This window comes from Arvicanthis niloticus, chromosome 12, assembly GCF_011762505.2.
Source record: "Arvicanthis niloticus isolate mArvNil1 chromosome 12, mArvNil1.pat.X, whole genome shotgun sequence".
Classification (NCBI taxonomy): Eukaryota; Metazoa; Chordata; class Mammalia; order Rodentia; family Muridae; genus Arvicanthis; species Arvicanthis niloticus.
Window position 1 is genome coordinate 16814912 of NC_047669.1, and position 16058 is coordinate 16830969.

At 46.4% G+C, this 16058-nt stretch overlaps 1 protein-coding gene across 13 annotated transcripts in view; it reads right to left on the reverse strand.

Annotated features, from left to right (window-relative positions):
- LOC143444032 (uncharacterized) overlaps window positions 1-16058 on the reverse strand; it is a 49776-nt gene that overhangs the window by 9741 nt on the left and 23977 nt on the right. For 2 of the 13 annotated variants that reach the window (XR_013113532.1, XR_013113523.1), the window contains exons 2-3: window positions 15180-15347; window positions 12058-12180 (exon numbers count right to left, since the gene is read on the reverse strand). The exons of 2 other annotated variants lie outside the window; for them this stretch is intronic. Coding sequence is in view for 1 of the 11 variants with exons in the window: in XM_076942766.1 (XP_076798881.1) it covers window positions 12058-12180 (123 nt within the window). In the remaining 10 variants the exon portion in view is untranslated. 9 more of the 13 variants (XR_013113526.1, XR_013113520.1, XR_013113536.1 and 6 more) reach the window with 7 other exon arrangements.

Here is a 16058-nt window from a genome sequence, read left to right on the forward strand (position 1 = left end):
CTGCCTGGCCTGAGATCTGAGAACAGGCTGTGATACCAGCCTCCACCTAGCTTCACACACACACACACACACACACACACACACACACACACACACACACAAGCGTTGCTCATTTCCAACTTGCCTTCTGACAGAATTGCTGGGCACTACTATCTTCTGCCTGGAAAAGTGTGGCCTTATTGATATTCTGATCTATGCACCTCCCTCACACTTGTCCTAAACTTAATTGTTCAGTTACATCCCTGACTGCCAGATTGTAGGAGTGGCCTGTGTGGCCACTCTATTTCAAGACCCCACATGGCTGGTCAACTTTTCTCCATCAGAAACCTGGCGAACTCTCCTCTCCTCCTTTGCATCTGTCTCTTTTCCTTCAGGGACCTGAAATTCCTGCCTATTCCTTCTGCCCAGCAATTAGCCCATGTCTTTTTTACTGACAGATTAAGAACCAATTGGGGAACAGGACCTTAGCATCAAAATAGCCCCCATACCCTTCCCTTTATTACAAAGCAGATCTAGTCCCTCATGGAACCAACTGCCTTAACAATTATAGCCTCTCTTCTAGCACAGGTCTTGGCTGTAACATTACCCTTCCTCATGTCCTTTTTCTTTCCAGGCTACATGTGTGTTTCTGTCCCATTTGCTCCTTTCCACTGTAGGCCAGCATAAGAGTGATTAATAATAACTGTATGACGGAGTCAATATTAGGCTATCTTGAAATCTCCTCCACCAAAGAAGATAGTCTGATACTTTTATATTTAGCCACAGGCAAGTTCTTAGGATAAGGACAAAATTCAGCCACATTCTTAGTCAAAATATCACAAGAACGGTCTCTAGTCCCAGTGCTAATGTTCTTCCACTCTAAAACCTCTTGATCTGAGCCTTCACAGTCCACATAGTTCTCAGCACTACAGCCTTCCAAGATCGTACCAGGTTGGCCCCATAAGGTTCTGTTTATAGCAGTGGTTCTCAACTGTTGGGGGTCAAATGACCTTTTCACAGAGGTCACCTAAAACCATCTAAAAATGTAGATATTTATATTACGATTGATAACAGCAAAATTACAGTTATGAAGTAGCAACAAAAATAATTTTATGGCTGGGGGTGACCACAACGTGAGGAACTGTATTGAAGGGACAACAATAGGAAGGTTGAGAGCCACTGGCTTACAGCATTCAACTGCTTTTCAAGTCCAAAGTTCAGAAGCCTTCTGAATCTCTCAACAAAACAAACCAAACAAACAAAGAACATGGTCAGGTCTATCATAGAAAAGGCTCACCCCCTGGTACAAACTTCTGTATTAATTACTTTTCTGTTTCTGTGATATGATACCATGACCAAAGTAACTAATAGAATAATGGGCTTATTTGTCTCATGATTCCAGAGAGCAAATGATGGAGAAGCGAGGGTAGCAGGTGGTAGGCATCAAGGAGTTGGGGCATCAACTAAAAGTTCACATCTCAAACCACAACAGGGAGCATAGAAAGCACACTGGAAATAGCACATGGCTTTTGAAACATCAAAGCCCACCCCCAGGGACACATTTCCTTCGGTAGGACCACACTTCCTAAGCCTACCCAAACTATCACAGACTAGGACTTAGTATTCAGATGCTCAAGAATATGGAGTATTTCCCATTCAGACTACCTCGGAGGTCAACCTACCATGGTGGGGCAGGCAGACAGATAAACCTGGATCTGAGCCCTGATTCTTCCACCGACCAATTCTATGACTTTGGGCTACTCAATCTTTCTGAGCATCAATTTTCTTATCTGTTAAGAGGACAGAGTTAGCAAGAGCCAGGCTGACTCCACGACAGGCTGCTAACTGGCCTAAGTTTCTGTTTCTCAGAACTGGAAAAGTCCAAAACAAGTCAATTTCAGGAAAAACCACCCCTTATGAGCTGGCAATCAGGAAGCTGCCTTACCACCTAGCCTGAGCCAACCTCACAAGCAGGAGGTGTAGAAGCTGTCCCAAGAAGTTTGACCCAAGTATGGTTAATCAACAAAGTCCCCTAAATCCCCCAAAGCCTGAACCAATCACAAAGGCACACATACTCGTGGAGATAGAGCCAACCAATCAAGGAAAGAAAGGTAAAAGCCTCCCACTTCTGTCTTAACAGGTTTTAAGTTGACCTTGCAAAGTCTACACCTCTGTCTTTCATCCTGATATATGGTAGACCCCTGCATGCCAGTTCTCTACAGAATAAGCACTCTTTGCTGTTGCATACTACTTGAGTCTGGGGGGTACCATTCTTCGAGAATCTTGAACCCTTACACTGTCAGATAGAGACAATAATGTACATCCTGAAAGAATTATTCACCATCTAACATGAACAGAGCCCATCCTGCAGAATAGCTGGTACAAGAAAATGTCAGCTCTCTTCTTCTCAAGACTTGGTTCTTCCCTTGAGTAATTATATCTTTAGAAGCATTCAGATGTAGTAATGGTCAGTGGATGTCAAATCAGACTTCAGCTCTGGTCTGCTCAGGATGGGCAGAAGGACACCCTCCTCTTCCTCACGATCTCCTTTCCTTTCACCTGCCCCTTCATACCAGTCAGAGTCCAGGGCAGTAGGGACCATCACGTCCTTATCATGGATAAGGAAAAGGACAGGGATAACCCAGGAGCCTCCATTACTGTTTCCATGACAACGGAGATGAGAAGAGTGGGACCAAGGGAGGCAATGTACCAGGAGTATCAGAAATACATTTCAGAGTCAACCCACCTCTCACTTCCTCCTTCTCTCCTTCTCTGTGCTAGGTATAGTAAACCTGGGGTTTTGCACATGCTAGGTACACCCTCTGATTGAACCAGAATTGACCCTGCTTAGCTTCCAAGATCATATGAGATCAGACACGTGCAGGGAAGTATGGCTGAAGATGAGGTACACTAAGCCACATCCCAGTCCCAATCTCTAACTGAAAACACATCACCGCAGCCTGACAGAAGTCAACTTATTTTGGAAGCGTTTGTAAGCAGCAACTTGCCTCATAACTCCTTGGATCCAATTTTGGGTCCAAAGGGAGGAAAATCTTTCTGATCCTTAAAAGTCTTCTCCTTGGCTTTGGGACACGGAGCACCAGATGCCAGAGAGGCTGTGACTGGCTCACTGTTGGTGCAGGACCTCTGCTTCCTCTGCCCTGCTGGCTTTCCTATTCTGATGCCGGCTGCTCACTAGCTGATCTGGTGGATCACTTGAATTTGTTCGGTGGTTCTCGTCAGCGTTGTCTTAGCCAGTGTGCATTCACAGCTGGTAACGGTCCACGTTGGAGCCCTTCCTCAAAACCTGAAACCTTTCCTCTAGAGCAAGCACGCATTTGCTCCTGATCCTGTTGTCACTGGAGAGTAGTGGGCATTGGGTGATGTGGTCCACCCCCCATCCATTATCGAACAATGCCAAAGGGCAAATAGAGACCTTCGGACAAGGACCAGGCAGAAGCAATGGAAACCAGAACTCCATAGTTAAAGGAGGAATGACCTTGGGCAGAGCTCCAGTGACATCACTAGATTCTCCAAAGCCAAAAACAGGATGTCAGAGTTTATACAACATCTCAGGTTGAATGAGTTTACTTTGCACAATGGAGACTGTGGGGCTGAGAGGAAAAGTACTCTAGTCAAAGTCACTCAGCTGGGCAGAAGCAGGGCCAACAAACTGGTCCAGGATTCCCAGTGCATGTTTCTTACTGGATCAGGCGGGATCTTAGTTAGGGTTTCTATTGCTGTGAAGAGACACCATGACCATAGCAACTCATTAAAAAAAAATCATTTAATTGGGGCTGGCTTACATTTCAGAGGCTTAGTCCATTGTGGCCATGGTGGGAAACAAGGTAGCCATGCAGGTAGCCATGGTGCTGGAGAAGGAGCTGAGAATTCTGCCTCTTGATCCACACAGGCAGTCACAAAAGAACTGTCACACTGGGCAATGCTTGGGCATGTGAGACTTCAAAGCCCACCCTTAATAACCACTTCCTCCAACAAGGCTACAGCTACTCCTATAAGGCCACACCTCCTAATCCCGGCAAGTAGCGCCACTCCCTGATGACCAAGCATTCAAATATATGAGCCTAAGAGGGCCATTTCTATTTAAACGGGCTACTCAGAAATCCCAACACATTCAGTGCAGGTGGTCTGGGTGACTCTCATGCCCTCCTACCCACGCTCTCAGGGAGATAAACCACAATGATTGACTCAACAGCTGGAGTGATATGGGCTCCTGCCTAGAGGCACCTGTCCCCAACAAAGGCTATCCAAATTGGCTTCAGACAGGAGTGGCAATGCCCAGCCTCAGTGGTCCCAGAGAAGACCTATGCATATCCCTATGGAAATGGGATGTTCTGCCATCAATCAGCTTTGGATTCTTCTCCTCCATTGTCCAGTCAGATGGGACAGCCACTCCTGGTTTTCAGTAACTCTTCTGGTGCTTTCATTTCCCCCCTTGTGCTGGTTTTTGTCAACTTGACACAAACTAAAGTCACCTAGAAAGTTGAGAAAAACCTCAACTGAGGAGTGGCTTTGTGGTGGTCTGAATGAGGGTGATCCCTATAGGCTTATAGGGTTGCAGACTTGCTAAGAGGTGTGGCCCTGGAGGAGGTGTGTCACTGGAGGTGGGCTTTAGTTTTCCAAAGACCCCTACCATTCCCATTGTGCCTTCTGCCTCCTGCTTGCAGTTTGAGATGTGAGCTCTTAGCTGCTCCTGTCACCATGCTACCCCTGCCATCACTGACTCTAGCCCTCTGGAACCACAAACCCAATTAAATGCTTTCTTTTATAAGTCATGGTGTTTGATAACCCAGCAATTAGAAAGTGCCTAAGTCATCCCTTCTTATCAGACTGGCCTGTGGGCATGTATGTAGCATTTCCTTGATTGATCAATAATGTGGGAGGGCCCAGGACACCATGGGCAATGGCACACCTGGGTACATGGTCCTGAGTTGTATAAGAGAGCAGGCTGAGCAAGCCATGGAAAGAGAGCTGGTAAGCAGCATTCCTGCCATGTCTGCTTCAGATCCTGTCTCCAGGTTCTTGCTTGAGTTCCTGTCCCTAGATCTCTCAGTAATGGATTGTGACATGGAAGTGTGAGCCCAATAAGTCCTTTCTTCCCCAGGCCAGTTTTAATCAGTATGTTTTCACACCAACAGGAAGTAACGTATACACCCTCTGCGTGCTCAGACTTCATCCCTTGACTCTCTGTCCTTTCCATGTATACGTGGTGGCTTTCTCCATTGCCATCTATGCCCCTCAACCATGTGCCTACCACCTTCCTACTATACCAACTCAGCCACTGTCACCAACACCCCTCCACCATCAGCAGCACCCCTCCTCTATCACCAACACCCCCAATCTGTGGGGAGCCGACAGAAGGCGGCTATCATCCTTGCAGCCATCTTGAGCCATATACCCTGACAAGAGACTTGATTACAATAGCCTACAACAGCTGAGCACACTCTGATAACATCTTGTTTTAGATACCCAGGATTTTTCCTTGGGTGTGTGAGACTTAAAGGTGTGTGACTTAAGGGTGTGACTTACAGATCAGATTTAGAGACAAGACCTAAGGGTATGACTTAAAGGTGTAACTTAAAGGCATGGCTTAGAAGTGAGACATATAAAAGACGAGAGGCAGACAGAAGAAATTATTATTAAGTATTAGGCACTTGGAGTAGGCACTTGAGACTCGAGACAGGCAACTAGGATTAGACACTTGTACTTGGAAGAGACTTGAGACTAGAACTTGGAACTTGGAACTTGGAGGCACCAGGGACTAGGAACTAGGGACTAAGAACTCAAGACTTGGGACTTGGACTAGGAAGAGAGACTGAAGAATAATCGGGATTGAATCACACTCTGTCTGGTCTTCATTCTTCGAGTCCATCCTCACTCTCTCTCTTGCTGAACCCTGACCCGCGGACTGGAGCAGCTTGGGGCAGTGTGGGCTCTAACAATTTAGCCCCCAAGGCTTTTGGCACTGCAGGTTCCAATATTGACAGAGCAGTCCCAGACATTTTGGCCCCCAAGCATGGGGCAGAGTGGTTTTCAACATTTTTGGCGCCTAATGTGGGGCAGCTCGGGCCGCAACACCCCACTGTCAGCAGCACTCCTCCTCTATCACCAGCACCCCCATTGTCACCAGCACCCCTTCACTGTCACCAGCACCCCTCCTCTATCACCAGCACCCCTGCTTTATTACCAGCACCCCTCCACTGTCACCAGCACCCCTCACTGTCAGCAGCACCCCCTCCTCTATCATCAGCACCCCTCCTCTTAAACCAGCATCCCTCCTCTATCACCAGCACCCCACTGTCACCAGCACCCCTCCTCTATCACCAGCACCCCTCCTCTATCATCAGTACCCCTCCTTTATTACCAGCACCCCTCCACTGTCACCAGCACCCCTCCTCTATCACCAGCACCCCTCCACTGTCACCAGCACCCCCACTGTCACCAGCACCCATCCACCATCAGCAGCACCCCTCCACCATCAGCAGCACCCCATCCATCCTTCCTCTTCTTACCACCATGAAACCCTCTTCCACTTCTCCTACACAAACACCTCCTCGTTCTTATTCCACCTGTGTCTCTTCCACACCCACTAAGACCATCCCCATCACCCTTAACTCCACTTCCTCCTCTGCAGCACCCCAGATCTCTGTCACCTCCTCTTCCACTGCCTAGCTCCGTATGCCACAGGCCACAGAAATGACACACCACCTTATTTGTCAGCTTGAAACAGGCCTTCATACCAGAGAGTCCTCTAGGACTGCAGCACTTTCGAAATCAAACAGTTCCCCAATATTGAAATCTGTAGCCATTTATTGAGACTGGTCGCAGCTTTGAAAGACACCAGAGGTAACGCCCTTCACCCCTCCTTAGTTCTGAAACTGCTTATCTAATCTCTCTCCCTTCACCCCTATACTCCCAAACCAGACTGTAGATACTCGGAAATGAACCAAACAATGGTGGCCTTGTTGCCCAAGGCTGATATTAATAGACGATTTCTTTTGATTTCAGCCTGGAAACACTGGCAGCAAACCAACCTTAGGAGAGACGGACAAAAATCTAAAAAAAAAAAAAAAAAAAAAAAAAAAAGCGACAAAGGAAAAAAAAAAATCCAACCCAGCTTTGATCAGAAGGGTCTGAAGATGGATGGTGGTCATTTCACAGGTCTCTGGGTGGAGGTTCATGTCATTTTGAAAAAAAGAAATTGGGTTAACAGTAAAAAAGAAAAGAAAAGAACCCGAGACAGCCGCACTTTCTGATGGAACGGGGCCACCGCACCACCAGGATCAAAGCTGTGCCACGCAGAGGCGCATGAAGGATTACTCACTTTCTATTTTTTTTCACGCCTGCAGCACACATGGGGATCTAATTGGTCAGGATGGGAAGTACAGACAGGCAAGAGAGAGCAAGCGTGGGGAGCCCAGGGGAGCCAGGGCTTTCTGCAGCTGCAAACCACCAGAGGCGGGCTCACAACCACGTGCGGCCTTAATTGCTCTCCTGTGTGTCTCCTCAGCTCAAGACCACTAGTGTCTACTTGCAAGCCTTTCTGATCTCAGAGGTGATGAGTTTGGCGGCTGTCAGACGTGCTGGGGTGCAGGGAAGGTGGGGCAGTGAGTCTCAGGGGAGGAAGGCTCACATTGCTCAGGGAGGGGATGCTAGGCTGGGAGAGGGACCCATCCTGCTACCAGCTGTGGCCTAACCTGATGTTTGTTCCTGTTCCTTGGGGATTTCAGTATAATGTCTAGGTCCCTCTTCAGGGGCAAAGGTTGTCGTCTGAGTTCTAACCTATAGCAGATGGGTCATAGCCGACCAAAGGCAGTAAGCCAAGCATAGAGAAACCCATCCAGCACAACCAGCCACAACCAACCACTCTGGCTCTTCGTTTTCTTGCCTTAAAATGGGGTAGGTTGGGGCTGGGGAGATGGCTCAGTGGGTATGAGTACATGCTCTACAAGCAGGAGGGCCAGAGTTCAAATTTCTATTGCTGATAAAAAGCCACGTATGACTACACATACCTGCAACCCCAGCACTGGGAAAATCTTGAGCGCTCACTGGCCGGGTCAGCCAGCCTAGCCAAAAAGATGAGTTTCCCACTCAGTGAGAGACTTTGTCTCAATGCAATGAGGCAGAAGCAATAGAAGAAGACATCTGACATCCTGCTGTAGCCGCTGTGTGTGTGTGTGTGTGTGTGTGTGTGTGTGTGTGTACAGGCATGTGCACCCACCCATGCATATACATGTATCATACACATCACACAATACACATATAAATTAATCAATGATAATGATAAATAATAATAATAAATAAATAAGACTAAGTCACTGTCACTGGGAGGATAAAAGGCCACACTGAAGATCTACTCCACTTCTAGTGTGACCACAGCCCTCCTTGCCCTGTGATCTACATTGGGTCAGACTTCTTCTTTCTTCTTTTCTCTACCTCCTCCCTGGGGAAATTTTCCCAACCACACAGGTCTTCAGGGTGGCAGAGGCCTACCTTCACCCAATTCCCTTGTCTTTCATTTCAGGCTCCCGTGTCTTCTCTCTCCCTTGTCAGCTCTGTTCCATACCCCTACATATACCACACGCATGCATGTGCACATTCATTTCAACATCCAGTTAAAGCTTATGTGTGTGGAACTATAAAGTACAAGGCCTGCCACTGACTCCTCACTGAACACTCTGAGGGGCTCCCTTCCCTGCGAGTCCCTCAGCGCTGTTCTCTCCCGACCCTCACTCTGTCTGTATCTGTTCCTGCTGTCTCCTTGACCAGGAGTGACTTCATCATTGTTGTTGTTATTATTATTATTATTATTATTATTATTATTATTATTATTATTATTGGTCAGCTTCATCCTTCAAGACAAGCCAAGTCAGGAGCGTTCTTCTAAGTGACGTCCCCTAGTGGGGGCAGTAGCCCCTGCAACGCGAACATATCTGCTTCTTTAGGGTCCCTTCTCTACCACTCTGGGATGGAAGCATTTGCTTCCCTACTTCTCTTCATGTGAATGGGAGTTTGGGGATGCAAAAATGCATTTTGTCTCTGTGCATGTGCGTACACACACACACACACACACACACAGCATGTTTAGTATAGTGTCTGGACTATGCAGGCATCCACAAAATCCATCTTGAACGAATTTATGGCTCTCAGTTCTCCACCTACACTATTCAATTAAACTGAAACACTGCACTGTTGGGGGTGTGCCTGGGCTGTTGTGCATGTGTCCAACACATAGGAGAGCCTCAGCAGAGCTTCTGGTTCTGACTTAGGACGTAGCTGCAGAGAGTGTCCTTTATATGTCTGCTTTGTCCTGTGCCCTGAGCACTGTGTATAGCAGTTCTTAGGAAATAGAGTTTTGATGGATAAGTAGTGGAGACAGCAGGGAAACCCAGTGCTGGCCAGGACATGCAAGGAGTTGAATACTGATGTTCTGCTCTGATTTAAATGTTATGATGTTAACTGTGATGGCTGTTCTCTGTTGTCAACTTGCCTACATTTGGAATTAACTAAAACCCAAATGGCTGGGCACATCTGTGAGGGATTTTTTTTTCTTTCTTTTTTCTTTTTCTTTTCTTTTTTTTTTTTTTTTTTTTTTTTTTTTTTTTTTTTTTTTTTTGGTTTTTCGAGACATGGTTTCTCTGTGTAGTCCTGGCTGTCCTGGAACTCACTCTGTAGACCAGGCTGGCCTCGAACTCAGAAATCCACCTGCCTCTGCCTCCCAAGTGCTGGGATTAAAGGCATGCGCCACCACCGCCCGGCGGATTTTTTTTCTTCTTAATTAAATCATTAGTGGTAGGAAGACTCACTTCTAATCTGAATCTTTGAGATGGGAAGATCCATCTTTAATCCAGGTCTTCTGAGATAGGAAGATCTACCTTTAATCTGGGCCTTGCCTTCTGTTGGCAGCCTATTGAAAGGACACAGAAGGAGGAAGCTTACTTTCTCTCGCCTGCTTCTTCTCTTTCATTGGCAAGTCCATTTCCTTCACTGGTATTAGAGCCCACTTCTTTGAGATTTCAGAGCACAATGAGGACCAGCTGAGACATCCAATCTCATGAACTAAAAAACGACAAGAATCTTGGACCTTCCATAGGTAGATAGCCATCCTGGAGTATCTGGACCACAGCATGTAAGCTGCTCTAATAAATCTCCTAGATATAGATAGATAGATGATAGATAGATAGATAGATAGATAGATAGATAGATTGATTGATTGATTGATAGATTGATTCTATAAGTTCCATTCCTCTAGAGACCCCTGCATAATACACTAACCCTCAAAGTTAGGGCTTTGGGGAAACAACTGTGATGGTTGAGATTCCATGAATTACACTGGTGCTTTTTTGTTGTTTGTTTGTTGTTTGTTTGTTTGTTTAATACAGGATGCTTAAGAAAGCTCCCTCCGCTCTTCAGACACATAAAGCTGGAGCCAGAAGCCTGTCTACAAGGCAGTAGATCTGGACAGATACTGAGTCTACATCTGGACTCCCTGTCCACAGAATGGTGAGAACGCTCTGTTGGTTTTAAACCGCCCAGACCTCTGTTTCCTTACAGCAGTCTAAAAGAACTAAACCTGGGTTCGCCTCAGGAGTAAGGTCCAAAGAGAACTCTAATCATTTCTAACATTTTATTCCTTGTTCCAGCAAATACTTCCTAGTTTGATAAACACCACCAGTATATACCTGCTAGCTCAGCCCAGAATCCAGGAATAATATTTGATTTGTTTTTTAGTCTTGCATGTTACAGTCAGTCCACTAACAGGTCCTACAAGTTCTGCTATCAAAGTACATCCAATCTAGGGTCATCATCGTTACAGCCCCTAGCTTGGCCTTACAGCTACCCCTCCCCCAGCAAACACAAATAGATGGCCTTCCTGATTCCTCCCACAGTTTTCTTGATGTCACTCCAGCACCCTTCCATATAACTTAGAATGAAATCCAACGTCTGGCCGGGCGGTGGTGGCGCACGCCTTTAATCCCAGCCCGTGGGAGGCAGAGGCAGGCGGATTTCTGAGTTCGAGGCCAGCCTGGTCTACAGAGTGAGTTCCAGGACAGCCAGGACTACACAGAGAAACCCTGTCTCGAAAAACAAAAACAAAAACAAAAACCAAAAACAAGAAAAAAAGAAAGAAAGAAAGAAAGAAAGAAAGAAAGAAAGAAGCCCAACGTCTATTCAAGATTCACAGCACCATACAGCATGGGCTTTCCCACCTCCTCCCTACAAATCATCTGCTTGCTCACCTCCTTGCGCACACATAGGTCTCTTCATTCCTAAAATCCTCAAGTTGGCTCTCACATCAGAATTTCTTATCCCCTTTACACAGAAGCTTTGACTCTTGGCTCAGATACCACTACCTTAGTGAGGATTTCACCAAGCCCACCTGTGATGGTCAACATTTGTGAGAAAAGTCATGTAAACAAAAGGGTGTTCTGTGGGACACACCGTTACACATTACAGCTTACACAATGAGATTTCTTTTATTTTTCTGTATTGGGTGAGGGATTGCAAGGGTGGAGGGCAGATACTAGGGGAGGGAATAATGAGTGGTATTGGAGTATATAGTATAAAATTCATACAGAACCAATACAAAGTTTTTTAAAGGCCATTTTTGTGATATTCTGTCAAAGACTGTGGTGCTCTTGTCCTAAAAGTCTGCCTGAGGCTGAAGTGAAGAGTTTTGGATTAAAGATGCTGGCAGAGGAGATTTCAAGACAGCCTAGTCTTGAGTGTCATGTGGTTATCAGTAATCAATCTTACACAGATCTATAATGAAAAGGTGTAGGCCGCCGACCCGACTCGGCTGGTCAAGATGGCGCCGGCTTCTGGTATGATTTACTGGTAAACAAGTACACTGCGCATGTGATCACCCTTGGGCCAACTCAGTTTTGGCGCCACCCCCCCCAGCGGGATATGCTAATGAGGCACTGCAATCCTGACCAATCGCCCCCTCCCGAGCGGGGTATGCTAATGAAGCACTGCAATTCTGACCAATCGCGTACCTCCACGCGTTGCCCCCCCCCCCCCCCGCCCAGGGCTGAGGGTATATAAGCAGCTCACCCTGGGCACTCAGGGTTCCCTGGAAGAATGATGAAGCGCTTCTACAATAAAGGCTGTTGAAAAGGATCCGGTTGTTCGCGTCTTCCTTGCTGGTCGAGTGGAGCGCAATAAAAAAGGAGCAAGCTTGACAAAGAGAAAAACAAAACATACAGTTTGAGGAGGAAAGAGGTCACCAGAAATTGTCATGGAGATAATCTCAGGGATCAAGGAGGTAAAAAGTTTAAAGAAAAGCCTGATGCTAACTGGGACAAAGGGAGTAAAGGCCTTAGGGTAAGACCCCACTCCTGGTACCAACTTCTGTCTTAGTCACTGTTCTATTATTGTGAAGAGACACTATAACCAAGGCAACTCTTGTAAAAGAAAGGATTTAATTGGGGGCTTCTCTACAGTTTCAGGATGTCAGTTCATTATTATCAGGGAGGGAAGCATGGTGGGAAGCATGGCACGGGAGCAGTAGCTGGGAGCCATATCTTCATCTGCAGGTCACAGTGACCAAACATTCAAGTAAATGAGCCTTTGGGAGCCATTCCCATTCAAGTCATCACAGTTCTGTATAGAACACGGTGTTCCTGAGTACACTGAGGTTGGCTTCTCTGTGAACTGCAGTGTTAGGTCAACCCTTGGGAGACTGCCTGTAGTCAAGGGGGGTTAGCATTCAAAAGGGATCATTTTTTTTTATATGGTCCACTCTGATTAAGAAGGAAATCAGACTCATTGTGTTAGGTTCATCAAAGACCTAAGGTCTCCCTAAGCAAGGCCTCTTCCTAATTTACATTCCTTTCTCTGAAGCCTAGGTCCTCTCTTAGAAGTAAACTCAGCCCTCAGACCTAAACAGGAAGCCCAACTCTCAGCTCACCTGGCAAAGACTTAAATCCTGTGGCATCAGAGGAGGCAACCCCTTAATGGTGTGTGTGTGTACCTGGTTGTAGCACATGCTGGGTTTCTCTCCAAACACAGCTGAAGTCAGGTGTGCTGGGAATGTGGCTAAGCTGCCATGCATCAGATACAACCAGCCCAGGCTTCCCAGCAGACATGGCTCAGGGGTTCAGAGCAAGATGTACTTAAGCAGAGGTGGGGACAGGGCTGTGGCTAGGAGTGCAATTGGATTGGGGCTCCACTCCTAAAGATAAGAAACCAGCTCTGGCTGCTGAAGGTTCCTGTCAAGACCATTTGATATGCTCAGCGTGTACACACAAGCCGGGAATGGCTCTATGATTTCTAGGCTTTAGATCAATGGTGTGTGTCTCATAGGCACTTGATAATTGTGCACCCCAAAGTGTTACCTGGGGACCAGCAGCATTGGCATTGCCAGGAAGCTTGTTAAAAGTGGAAAATCTTGCACTCTGGGCAAACGGGTGAGCTATAATCTCTATTTCAATGAACATCTCATGAGCATTAAAGTTTGATACATCAGTGAAAGTCCAATTTTGCAAAGCAGGGTTTAATTTGACCTCTAGGGGGAAATTCTTCTATCAGTGTGCTGATGAGTGAAAATTTTAAAACTTGGTAAGGGAGAGATAGGATTTGTCCATACCACTGGGAACTAAACAAATGGGAACGAAGCCTGACTCAAGAGAGAAAAGAAAGTTCAAAGGCTACTCTGGGGTAAATGAGGTGGCCAGGGAGCGGTCAGCTGTACTGCCCAGGGGATGGTCGAGGCTTCCATTTGGCTGATGCCTCCTTCCTCAGGACATGGGCAGCTGAGGTGAAGCTCTTGGCTGCTGTCACTCTCCTCTCAGCAGATGACCCCATCCCAGCACCCATACATGTCCTAGTCAGTAAGCTCAGCAGAAAACACCCAACAACAAAAAGCTTCAAAGACTTGGCTGATAAGCTGCACTCAGGTCCCTACCTGCCATCTTGGGAAATATTCCTTTGATTCCACGAAGACAGTAGCATGTAGACATTCAATACAATCTAGCAAAGCCTGGGCATACTGCCCAGTGTGCACGAGCTTCTGATGAGCAAATGCCAGCAACTGGGAGGGACAGGTCTATGAATGTGGCCAAACCATCAGGGGTTCTCTTTTGACCCTTTGGATAGTACTGTTGTCTTGGGGGGGCCCTTCCCCACCCTGCAGCACTAGCTAATTCTTTCAGATATGAAACTTTGTTGAAGGGTTGTCCACTATGGGTAGGCTTTTCAGAGTGGCACCTCTTTATCTACACTTCTGTGATTCACCTTGATAAAATCACGGTTTATTACTAAATTAGACTTATATGAGATCATTTATTGGGTCTTTCGTTGGCACCCTGTCTGGGTAAGTAGACATTTACTCTCATCTCCCCAGGAAAGGTCACTCAACAGTTGAGTTGTATTTGTGTCTTCTCAAGCACAATGTAAGTACCTGGCTAATTACCATGCCTCTAAATCAACACCAAGTGCATGACAGATAATCAGTAACTAGTAGCTACTGACTTTTTGACTTCATGCCAGACATTTCTACTACCAAGCTGATGTTCATGGTTACTGCAGGGATGGCATCTTGTCTACCATCAGACTATTCAAGACTTTCTGCAACTGTAAGAATGTATCTTACAGCCGGGCGGTGGTGGCGCACGCCTTTAATCCCAGCACTTGGGAGGCAGAGGCAGGTGGATTTCTGAGTTCGAGGCCAGCCTGGTCTACAGAGTGAGTTCCAGGTCAACACCAGGGCTATACAGAGAAACCCTGTCTCGAAAAACCAAAAAAAAAAAATGTATCTTACAAGCACACATTTTTTTTTCTGAACTAGGGATAAACTCTGAGCATATGGGGCCAATTTATTCACTGTTGTGTCTCCTTTCTCTTCCTGTCCTCCTTGTCCCCCAGAGCACTGTGCCCCAAGGTCATCCATGATGTCTTATTCCCACTGATGAGATAAATCTTCCCATGGTATCTCAATTTGCATTCATTTCTTCAGTTTGGGCAACGTACAAAGATTCTTCCGATTGCTGATCATCTTAATACTTAGAAATAATGTGAGTTAGAAAAGAGAGTGGTATTATGGGATGAAGGACAGTGAGAATCGGATGCTGTCTGGTCTACCAAGATTAACAGAAGCTGTATACAAGCTTCTTAGTGTGCATTGAAACCACACACCTCCCATACTTTCTAGGAGGCATGAAAATTGGTACACTCACTTTGGAGAACAAGTTGATACTATGTATCCAGAGATGTCAAAATGTTGCTGGCATTTCAGTTGGTACTTCTTTTCTAGGAAACAGTCATAGGTGTTTCCATGGGATATGGTTACTGAGATCTTGGGATACAGATGTTGAGATCTAACTGTAACATCCCAAACTGTAAACCTTTTAAAAGAAAACAAAGGTGTGGACTTAGTGAGGTTGGTCTAACACTTAGTTCTCAGATATTATGTCAGAAGCACTCACAATCAAAGGTAAGAATGAAGTAAGTTGAACTTTTAAAACTTTTACATTTTCAAACTTCTGTGTGTTAAGAAATGCTATCAGGACAATAAGGGACTGGGGGTGTAGATCTACTGGGGTACAGTGCTTGCACTATCATTTTTGAAGCCCTGAGTCTAATCCTCAGCACTTACAAAGTAGGCATGACAGGTAGCACACACCCAGGACCCAGAAGATGAGGCAGGAAAATCAGAAGTGTAAAGTCATCCTTAGCTACACAGTGAGTTCAAAGTCAACCTGGAATATATGAGATCTGGGGGGGGGGGGAAGAGGAGGAAGAAGAAGAAGAGGAAAAAGAAGGAGGAGGAGGAGGAGGAGGAAGAAAAGGAGGAGGAAGGGAAGGAAGGAAGGAAGGGGGTGTGGAAGGCAGAGAGAGGGGAGGGAGGGAGGAAGGCAGGAGTCAGGCAAGCACACAGGAACATCCCTGTAGCAGAGTTGGCAGAGCCGACTAGGAAGCCAGGGCAGGTGTCCACAGTGCCCCCATCCAGGAGAGGTGGAACCAGGCAGTGGAGCCCAATCATGATGGAACAGCTTTGAGGTGACCCACCTTGTTCTGGCAAATGCCAGGAAGGAGAAGTATCTGGGCCTAGAGAC